This window comes from Mytilus edulis, chromosome 3 (genome assembly GCF_963676685.1).
Source record: "Mytilus edulis chromosome 3, xbMytEdul2.2, whole genome shotgun sequence".
Classification (NCBI taxonomy): Eukaryota; Metazoa; Mollusca; class Bivalvia; order Mytilida; family Mytilidae; genus Mytilus; species Mytilus edulis.
In genome coordinates, this window is record NC_092346.1 from 27,530,164 (window position 1) to 27,542,277 (window position 12,114).

General features: G+C 29.7%; 1 protein-coding gene across 3 annotated transcripts in view; it reads right to left on the reverse strand.

Moving 5' to 3' along the window:
• The window catches only part of LOC139516125 (uncharacterized), a 50,810-nt gene that overhangs the window by 14,673 nt on the left and 24,023 nt on the right, over positions 1-12,114 (reverse strand). For all 3 annotated transcript variants that reach the window (XM_071305996.1, XM_071305995.1, XM_071305997.1), the window contains one exon: positions 4,594-4,769. In XM_071305996.1, the coding sequence (XP_071162097.1) occupies positions 4,594-4,769 (176 nt within the window). The remainder of the gene's footprint in view (positions 1-4,593; positions 4,770-12,114) is intronic.

The window sequence follows — 12,114 nt, forward strand, 5'->3', positions numbered from 1 at the left end:
TAAACAGGTATATAAAGCATGCCTGATACGATCAGTTTATTTCTATTCCTCTTTATAAAACTCTTTCACAAAAAGATCGATGCAAACACTCCATCTGAGACGGAAAAAAATTTGATGCCCAATAAAATAAATAAGCATTATCAATACACTTTCAGTCCTTTAAAAAGTTCTTAATATACAAAAAAAATAATTTTAAATTCTATTTTACATATAACAAACATTTTCAAAAGTTAATGGGGTGATCATTTCAATCTAATGTTTATTTTTAGTTTTTTTATGTCATTTTTATGTCCCGAAAATAAAAGAAAAAGTTTATATATAGCGCACATATCATTTTCATTTTATGCTAATAGTGTGGTTATTTTTAATCATTTGTTTTGCAATCTCTATTTCGTTAGATTTATTTGTTTATCTTTTACTTTATTTCATTCTATTGTTTTAGGTTTAATTGACTTTTTGTTCTTTTTCATCAACAATTCTTTGTAAGGTTTAATAACTGAATAATTTTTCCTAGAAGTATTCGTTAAACCCCCCCATCATTATTACAATTAACACCTACGGAAATGGTTCCAAATGACACTGATCTCTATTTATGTCACCATAAACCCATATCCTGTTTACAGGCCTTGTAATGTTGTGACCACACGATTTTATTTCACGTTCTTACTTTATTTTATCTTGATTTTACAAGAAATTTAATCTATTTATCATTCATTATTACTTTTTTATAAAATTTTGCGGTTAAAGCCTTATTGTTGTTCTTTTGCTTTTCTGAACGATTTACAAATGTGGTTCCCAAACTTTTTATCGCTATGGGGAAAATATTCCAGACGCATGTTGTGTGCACTGAAATCCATGTTATATTATCAAAATATCGATAAATATTGTCAATTTTTGATAATTTAGAGTTCTCAAAAAGATTTGTCCAATGTCAATATTTCTTTCCTAGTAAAACAAAATATGAATATTAATTAAAACCAAAAAATTGTAAACCTCTTTGTAGATTTTTAAGAAATACATCTTTTTTTTCATTAACTGATGCATATTTTGTCACATTTTGGAGTATAAAATCATATAAAACATCCATTGTTATGAAACTGTCTCATTAATGTATATTTGTTTTATTTATAACATATAGAATTCCTATCTTTAATGACTATTTGAAAACAATAAAATCTCTAAGAAAAGTATTTTTATCATTTACCTTTTCTTTCGCAAATTACAATTTTTTTCTAATTACATTACAACAATTATCCTTTGAAATGCAAATGGTGAAGGAAATAGTCGATACATGTACGAATAAATGGATTAATGTCAAACAATATCTTGGCATGTAAATTTGTCATTAACATGGCTTTTATGCATACTGAAGACTTAGTTGTTCGACTACAAAGTGTGCAAATTACTTATCATGGATTCATTAATTCAATCTATAAAAATTTTCTTCCACCAAATTCCGGAAAACATGACAACAGTGTCATTTAAGCACAACCTAATCGAGAGTTCCATAAAACAGTAGGTCAAATTCTTGGAAGATTTCAACTTTGAATTCCATTTAAGTCATAATGGCATCACTGATTAAATGTTTCAATTGTGATAGCGAGGGTGTGTATAATGAAATAGTCAGATGGGGAAAGGGTATTGTTTTTGCAATAGCATTTTTCCTGCAATTACAGGGACGGAAAGAAGGCTCTAAATTCTTTTGCCAAGCCCTCCAATTTATTGCAGGGACTTATAGTTTCCACTTTTTTAGTTTTTAAAAGTCCTTGTTCTGCCACCCATTAAAACCTTAAAAATAATCCAGAACAAGAACGTGTCATGAGTACACGGATGCCCCAACCACACTATCATTTTCTATGTTCAGTGGACCGTGAAAATGGGGTAAAAACTCTAATTTGGCATTAAAATTAAAAAGATCATATCATAGGGAACATGTGTACTAAGTTTCAAGTTGATTGGACTTCAACTTCATCAAAAACTAGCTTGACCAAAAACTTTTACCTGAGGCGGGACAAACGGAGGAACGAAAGCACAGACCAGAAAACATAATGCCCATAACTGGGACATAAAAAGAGGGGTTTCAAACTCTGTTTAGCCACTCCTCAATGTCCACCATGGTTTAATGTCAAAAGATAAAAGACTACAATTCCCCAAAACATTTTGTGTACAAAAATACCGTACCAAAAGGAGTGTTATGGACAAGTCTATCGGCAGAGAAAATCTATGGTAAATCCAACATTCAATTAAACATTCAACGCAAGGTTATTTATCTGCTTTAATTATAATTTATTCTTAAATTACACGACCTTTTATCTATAAGCAAGTTTAATATTTGATATATATTAAAGTTATTGAGCGAGCTGTCAGTATTTTCCATTAGAATTTAAAACCTTAGCTATAGTGGTATGGAGATTCTTCAACCCTTTGTATGTATATGTTTGCTCCAATACTAATCAACGTATTCAAGTCGTCTTTTATAGAAAAATATTCAATTTTAAAACGCAATAGTTAACTAGTATGAAATGTTATATTGATTCGGAGACGCGACAGAACTTGTCTTAGACCAAGGACAAATTTTAAATGGATATACTTAGGTGATTCACAATGTGTGTTTTACAATTAATATGAATAATAATTTTCAAGCATGAATTTATTGAGGATTAATATTGGTTTTGTTCATTATACAATTATTCTATATTTATACCCACTCTCAAGGGAAAAACTTGTCTTACGAAACACCCACTTGGCTCATGACATATTATCACCTCTTGTTATAGTTACTGTAAAATGAAAGGGGAGAATAAAGGGGGGTACAGTATTTTTCAACTAATTTGTGGTTCAAGAAAATATTGCCTCATTTTGATCTTTTTCGAGGGATTAGGATCAGAGACATGAAAAAAACTTAAAAAAACCAATTATGGGTCTTTATAGAAATTGTGAAATTAAAACCATAATTAACTAAGTTTACTCTGCACTATTTCTCATACTGTTGAAGTGATCTATTTAATTATATACTTTAAAATGGTGGATATTTTTTATTTCAAGGGGTCACCGAATATGATGAAGAACTTTTAAGAATCAAATTTACATGGCAGTACATGGTTTCAAAAAATCATGAAGCATTATTTTTGATGCAATATTTAGAATCATTTGATAACGATTAAATTTTTAAAAGAAATAAATTGTTTTATTAATTTCATCAACTGAGCCTGGGTTTCAAAGGTTGAACAAACTATTGCTTTCATAAAACTCTATGAAAAAAAACTGGATAAAAATCTCATAGCAGTTGTCACTGGAATGTAAAGCCAACAACGACAAATCTTCAATAATATGCATAAAATTTAAGTTTAAACATTCAAGTCTGCAATTTTTTTATTTTTTTTTAGAATCAAAACATACTCCAGTGTAATAATATGAATAAACTTGAACATGGTCAATATAAGTAAATAACACTTATACTCTGGAATGTGAACGCTGATATAAAATCGTCTCGGATGTTTTCAATAATTTGTAATCAATTTTAGATATGTTACATACGTTCAGGGATACATTTAATATGTGAATGTATGGTTTGCATAGTTAAGCCGTGTATGATAAGTTAGTATTGTGATATTGCCGTGGAGAAGTCATTACGCTCTGTTGTTAACCTAGTGATCGTCTTGATGACGACAAAACCTAAACCCAAACACTTTTATTTAGTTTCTAAGATTTAAACCTTTACAAAATTCAAAAGACATGGGTTTTATTAATTGTGAGGGTTGTCTAGTTTACTCTTAAGCTTTTTCAATAAACGTTTTTCAAAGTTTTTGTTAAAATTTCCCAATGCATGTGCAGTATGTGTATTTTGGAATTAAATTCTTAAACTTGTAATTTTTATAAATACTAGACAGAGATAGTAAAGACGCAAACTGCACATGCATGATGAAATAACAAAATTTTCCTTTCATCAAAACTTTTAAAAAGTCAAATTTCAATATCGACATTAGCCTACATGTAAATATTTGTTTACTGTTGAAGTCGAGTAAATAGAGAAATAAGAACTTCAAAAGCCACTTGAGATCTTTCGGATAATGTTCGTCAGTCGGTTTTCTCATCAATAATTAATTCTCTTTGAGCAGATAGCGACACGAAATACAAAAAAAATAACTTGAAATTCAAACTTCTAAGTCAGCATGCAAAATTTGTGTTTTTTAGATTTCAGTGCAATCACACTTTTAAAATTAGCATAAAATTTACAGTAACTTTAGAGGGCACCAGTTTCGTTCCAAATTATTAGTACAGCAGCGTAGCTGTATAGGAAACCAAAATAGCTGAGGTGAGGCAAAATTGATTTAGGGAACTCTAACTTGATTTACCATAACTGCTTTGAAGCAGTGTTTATAAAAATGTAACAATATTAAAAATATCAAAAACAAAGCTAATTTTTTTCTTTCCAGTATTTTTCGGAAGGAGGAGGAGAATTTAAAAATAGATTTTTTTCCAGGAAAAAGTTTTGCATTTTTTTTCTAATGATGGTTTTTTTCCTCACATTTACTACATCTTACAAATTCATATTACCATTCACTACTCATAAATTTCTCCTATAAAACTTACTTTGCAGGGCAAGCATACTAAGGCCCCGAAGTAAAAACCACTAGCTTTTTCTCCACAAACTACGCAGACTTTGAAGTCTTTGTCTTCATCTGGCATGCAGTCATTGGTCGATTCTAATTTTATATCAGCAGGGAAACCCACTTCGTCATCTAAGCTACTAGACAGACCACAAGAACCTGCAATAGAAAGAAAACAAGTTTTGAATAACAAATATGTCAGCGCAAAAATAGATGTTATGAGATGTATTAAAATTCAAGATATATAAAAACAAGATATGTAAAAACAAGGCCCTCACAATGTATATGAGGGCCTCAGGGAAGATTAGTTTATTGTAAGTAACTGAGTTTACCCTCTTTAAATAAAGAATTTATTATTATTATAATAATAAGTGTCCATAGGATGCCATGTCCAGCTTGTACCAACACATTTCAATGTTCTGTGAACCAATATATCTGGGTACATTGACTCAGATTTGGTTGATAAATAAAAGCAAAATCAATGTCAACATTAACAGTAAAAAGTCCACAAAATTTTCTTCTAACGCAATGATATAAGCTTAGGTAAGATTTCTGTTTTAGTTCAGGATTTCAGCAGGTGAAGTTAGAATAAAGCAGAACAGGACCCCTGACCCTCCCTTTCAATCCTTTACAGTTCCATGATATTAATTATGCATCTTTGGACAAAGGGATACTGAAACTGGATGAGTGCTTTACAAACAGTCTATGACAGAAAATTCATTTACATTTTGGCGGGTAGTTGTTTTATTGGCAATCATACCACATCTCCTAATTTATATATTGTTTCTAAACACTTTGAGAATTGGAAATTTCAAACTAAAGTATTAAGGTTGATTCATATGTTGGAATACATTTTAGGGGATTAAGAAAAAGTTGATGTTATTTCTTTCTTTATTTCTTGCATTCTTTCATCACGAACTTCAAAAAGGTTAAATTTTCCACAGCTAAATTGCAACCATCTTAACAAATAATATATGTGTTGTTTGAAAAATTTTGTGTGCAAGTCTATGTTAAATTTGATTTTAAATTCAGTGATATTAAAGATTCCGTTTTAACCAAAATAAAGAAAAATTTATTTCCTCACAATCTATCAAATATCCATAAATCAATAGTCTAAGACCAAACAGACACCCCTGACTGACCCATTTTGATGTATGTTTACAGGTAAATTTATTGGTCAATGTTTATACGAATACTCTGCATAGTTTCTCTAGTATACAAAAGTTTTGTTTACATAGACTGTATCTTATGGACAGCAAATATTAAATATGAGCAAATAAAATTATTAACTTTTAAAACTTAAGGCCTCCTTAACATGGGGGCAGAAGGTTAAAGTCGTTAAGTTTGAAAGAAATTTAAGAAGTTGGGCGGTAACAATAACAGATGTTAACGTTACGTTGGGAGTCGATATGAGCGCACCAAGAGTTTGGTCACGATATGAAACATGCAATTAGAAGTACTTCTGAAAATCAATATTGGACCAATTTAAACAATTGCATTTAAACAAGGCAATTATTTTTATAAACTGTAACATGGAAACTTAATCTTATTTATATTTTTAAAACTGTCCAAATCTTTAAAGGGTTACATTACAATAAACTTTTACCGGAAATGAAATGAACAAATATTTGCATGTGCTATACTTACACTGTACTGAAAAATATAGTTGAAAGTTTCTAATTGGAGTACAAATCAAAACATGCAGTAGTAATTTTACTTGTTGAGCCTTTTTTTTTTTTTTTTGCAAGATAAAGCTTAATAGTGATCATCCAAAACTTTTTGTCATATACTTTAAATTTAAAAAAGAAAAGTTTTCAAAATCTTAAAACTAAGTCAATCTTATCTTGACAACAGAATCACTGAGAATTCAATACAATTTTTGACTTTCAATGGGTTTTTTCAACTTGGTAATTTCTTGCTTTAATCTTAAAAAATTCCTAGGACTGTAAGGTCATTTTGTTCCAATTAAGGTAATTTTAGGTAACCTTGCCACAGTCAAAATATATTGATTTTTCAATAGTACAGATTTAAGCATTTTTGTAATTCCAAGTTATAAATTAATGGACTACATATTCTATTTCTAGTAACCTGGAAAAGGCCAGTCTTTTGCCAGAACAATACATGACAAGACAAAAATATTGATTACGCACGTCACAGATAAACCCTGGTCTCTCTAGCCATATTTGCACGGAACATTAGGGGGATATTTCTGATAAAGAGAGGTGCGACCTTTTAAGACGTCCCCAGATAAAGCTGTCAGATCGCTGAGTACTATTATATTATCTGGGTACGAATAAGCTTTATACAATGAACAATTGAAACAAATGTTTAATTTTAGGAATTCCACAGCAGGTGAGCCCCGTTAATATCTGTCAGGGTTACCTGTATTTTACCTGGCAGGTAACACTGACATATTGTGTAATATTATTACAGATTTAATAATTGATAGAGAACTTTATTTCATCATAATATTGAATTTATTATATTTCAAAGTTAGGGTACATTTAAATTAACGAACATTAGGAGTTATTTTAAAAGATTTTATTAATTAACGAACTCTATCCTGTTCTTCGAATTTCTTTTTAAATATATTTTTCCTGTTCGATTAAATAAAAGTATTTATTTAATGACTAAAGGCTTTTTTTGAATTAAGTTTTGATGCAACAAATTGTATGCAACCAATCTAAAATGTAGGAGTTTCCCATTTGGTGAGGTTATAAATAGACCTGTTTGTGCACGAAACTTTTTTCATTTATAGTATATAAATTGTCAATTACTTATATACAATAACAAGCTTTATTGGCTCTCTAATTTAGCAAATCAAAATCTAAAGAAATAAAAGTGGAATGTGTCGATGGGACACAGATGATGCCCCTGCTTGTATATAACACAACAAAGGGACACAAAATTGGTGAGGGTCAGAAAAATAAGTAATCAGAATTGCGCATGTCTGAAAAATATATTTAGAAACTTTGACAGTCACATTTTTATTACATTTTTTGTGGGGTGGAGGGTTTACCAAAAAGTTGCTTGTCTCACTGGTTGACCTCAATCTTTAGTAAGCAATTTACTATAGTCCAATTACGTATTTTCTTAAATTCAACATTTTGCTGTGAACCCAATTCCTACTTTTTTCACCTGTAAAGGTCCTTTATTATCAGACTTATATAAACAAGTCAAGAAAACTTGTACACATGCATTCATTCATAGTGATTGGGAAAATTTAACAGTGTCAAATCTATTTGCACTACAAAACCAAATATCTTATTAAACTATATATAAACCTGACCTTGACCCTTACCCAGGTGTACTTGTGAACTTATAATTGTACTTGTAACAAGTTACCACTTATGGACTGCTGAATTAATAATTAATAGTTTGAACCATAAAGCTGTTTAAATTTTCTGCCTATTTAACCAAGCTTCAAAACTGCTATAAACACGCCTTTTTAACACGGTTTTAAGTATATAATTTCCAATATTAAGCAATGAATATTAGAAATTGTTTTTCATTTCTTAATAATGAAGTTGTAATCGACAATAAACAATCTGTTGTTCATGGTAACTTATGACATTGCATTTATAGTTCTATATTTATAGTTCTAAATAATTATTAAGTTTCGTAAACTGGTTAACCCTGCAACAGTTATATGTGCCTGTAAAACCCATACAGTTAGCTAAATGAATGCAATTGGATTGAATTATGTTCCTTGTCATGTCTCTCATGACAATTTAAGAATTATGTACATCACTGCAAATTCCTTTAGGTGCTATTTGTTTGTTAATCATAAATATAAATTATTCAAATAATTATACCACAATCTCATCATTTAATAACTTTACATACATAATATTCATTGTTAAAATCAATTTGACATCAATAACTGTGGAAAAAATAAAACAAGGGGCAGATAATAAATTGTGATTGAATACAAAGTACATTTTTGTCAAAATTTTATCTAAGTAGGTTACTTTGACATAAGTCTGCAAGTTGAGCATGTAACACAATAAAAACATAATACAGTCATTGTGTTGGTTTAAAATATTTTTATCATCCCTCGTAATCAGATTTGGAGCACACTTCAAAACTTAAATTGAGGACTGTTTAAGGTAATAAATACCGATTATCTTAATTCTTTTGAATATAAATACCTAAGGAACTGGTCACAGAGCTCGGCAGATTATTATTCACCGGAATAAAAATAAACACCAAATTGTCAACGGGTTTAAAACAACGAAATTGATATTATAAATGCAGATGTTTGCAGATATTTGATATCAATTTAAAGTTCTTTTTATTAAACAAATGCCTGTTGTTGCAAATTATTAAGGATTATTATGTCAACAAAGTTCTTTTAACAGGATCTTTTTCCATTTTACTCTTAGTTTTTAAAGATATGTACAAACCAAAATGTCTTACAAATTTGCAGTGTCATATGTTAGAATTAAGATAAATATAAAAGTGGTTCTGTTTTAGAGTATCGTCTTGCATACTCAGTTCTGCAGTTTGAGTTTTCAAAATTTATATTTTTGTTGATTGCAGATTGAAGATTTTATAACAAAACTTTATACAATATATGTACTATGATATTATTCCTTTTATTATATTTGCCTCTGAATCATCGGCACTTTATCATTTACCTATTACGTAAATAATTATAAATGCTATTAAATTATATCTAACTATGAATATAAAGATTTCATTTGAATACAAACTAATTGCTGTTATAAATTTACGAAAAAGATGGTTTCATATTAGTTTATATCAATTGAATGGATCGCCTTAAAAGCTCTTTTCTTGACTAGAAGTCGTTTCTCATCAACATCAGTTTAGGTATTGTTTGACAATGACAGTATCCATTAAATAAAACACCTCCGTGATTTCTATTGTGCTTGTTAAGATGCTGTTACCACAACAAATTAACGGGACTTCCCTCACGTCATTCAAATTAGTCGATTTCGAGATCAACTGATAAACGAAATGTGATTTCCTATTGAGTAAATAAAATGGCTAGAAATTTTCAAGTTTTAATAGTATTAATTTGTATGCGCAGTTTTCCGAACATGAAAAGTAACTTCTATATATTAACTGAATAATTTGCAGACGTGACATTATCATTGTCTGTTCGTAGTTTTCAAAACTAATTTTAGATTTTACTATTCGATTGGGTATTAAAATAAAATTTTGTTTGTTATTTATATGATTTATTGTTGAAATATTAATTGAATTATGTAATTTGCTCAACAACAAAAAGTACAAAAAAAATTAGGTCAATTAAGCTTACACAACTGTAACCTTGAAAGTAGGTTAGTTAAAAGCAAAGGCAGAAAACTAGGTCCTTTGAGCTTATGAAACCATTTAGAAATTAGGTTAATGTACCTATATTAAGTTTCAAGTTTAGACAGAGAATAACGAATTTCAAAGCATGATGTCCAGTGGCAAACCTTACATAAACACAAAATAATGAAGATGTTTTGTGTAAATTGCAAAATGAAGAGAACAAAATCAAAATATTTGGTTGCTTGGTCCTTTATTCAGCAATAATATTGTTGAGAAGAACAATATTTGCTGGCGAGCACTGAATTCTTTGACCTAACAACTGCCAATTGATCAAGTTTGGACCAGAAAAATTGTAAGAAACTTGATTTAAGACTAATATTTATTGATTTACCACCAAAAAAAAATGTGTCACATCTCTTTTTACGAAATTAGTCCAGACAACAATTTGATTTTTAAGGACCAATGGAAAGAAGGACGGATATGAGTAACACTATATGGTTAGCCAATTAGTGACAGGGGCATATTAAAACAAAATTAATCCAAGTTTTAATCAATGCAGTGTTTCCTTTTTGATAAAGAAATATGAATTTATGAATTATACTTCAAAATTACTGTCATTATCCTTTCAGTCCGATAAAATATTGCTAATATTTATTAATTATTTGGATCTTAAGAAAAATCTGGCACAAATCTAGACTTACAAAATTGAGGCAGACAAGACCTTTGACAAAAAGTTATTGAAACATTCCCTTTAACTTCCAATTATACCTCAGATATATCAACCGACTTTTGGAGATATTACGATATTACGTATAACACAATGCATAAAATTTTAAATATATTCTAAGTCCTTTTGTAAAACCTTCATTGTTTGAGCATCTATTTACAAAACGATATTTTGACAACCACTTTATACTGTGTACAATAAATCTTGAATAATAAATTTAGAGTTTTAGTAATTTAAATTAGATGACAACTTACTGTATAAGTCTACCCGAATTATTTGCCCCGTACAAACTTTATTTCCTGCCAAGTTATCTAACATATATCTTGATGTGTCCCGTGGTTGTCTAAATGTTTGTATTGTTCTTGCACCCTTCAGTGTGATTTTCAGACTAAATTATGACAGTAAATGTTTTATGGCTTTGCCAGATTTTTTTTTTTTTTATATTACAATTACTCTATCGCTTTGTTCTTCAATCCACATTTGTGGTGTGATATTCACTTTTGTGGCATGATATTCACACTTGAGGGTTGATAGTCAGCTCACAAAGAATTTTGCTGAATTCAGTGCTTAATCTTGCAGAAACTTGCAGTAAGGTGAGACTTTTTGCTGAATGTTGAAAGCCTCACAGTGAAAATCTGGTTAAAAACAGCAATAAAAGAGATGTTCCTAAGCTTTCTGCTGTGCATGTACTGATGAGGGCCCTCATGGGGTTTTTGATCATGTGATTACTTGGCCGTTTTTTTAATGATTATTTGATTATTAAGCCAAATATTTCATGATTATTTGATTACCTAGGACTGTATTTTTAGTTTATGATTATTTGATTACTAAAGATAAGCAAATATTTAATGATTATGTGATTATATTGGCAAAAAAATGGTGATTATGTGATTACTAGGACCCCCCCATGAGGGGCCTCACTGATCTTTTCATGGATGAATACCCCAGGCCTTATCCTTTCTTTTCAATTATTCATGTTTTTTATTAATATTTTAACTTTTAATTTGATATACTGATGGAATTCAACACAGCTACAATGCAAATATATAGGTCACCCATACTCATTTTCAACATATAAAATGTAGGTTCTACCCAATAATTCATAGAGGTATACATCAAATCCAATGTGATTATTTTGGGTTATGCAGGCAACCTTGTGATTATCTTACATATCAATAAAAAGGACCAGAGACCTTTAAAAATGTTCAAAACTATGTTATTCAGATTTTTGTTTGCTTTAAAGTGACCTGGTGACCAGAGGGAATTTTTAAATATGACCTTATGACTTAATTGGTTATTCCTACTGGAGCCCCATATAGTGAAATTTAAGTTTGTAAAGATATTGATTAATGATTAAAAATGGTTCTATATATGACCGATTCTATATATGACCAACTATTTCTAGAAAATTGTGCTTCATATTAGCCAAGTTCAGGTAACATAATAAATAAAATTGAGAATGGAAATGGGGAATGTGTCAAAGAGACAACAACACGA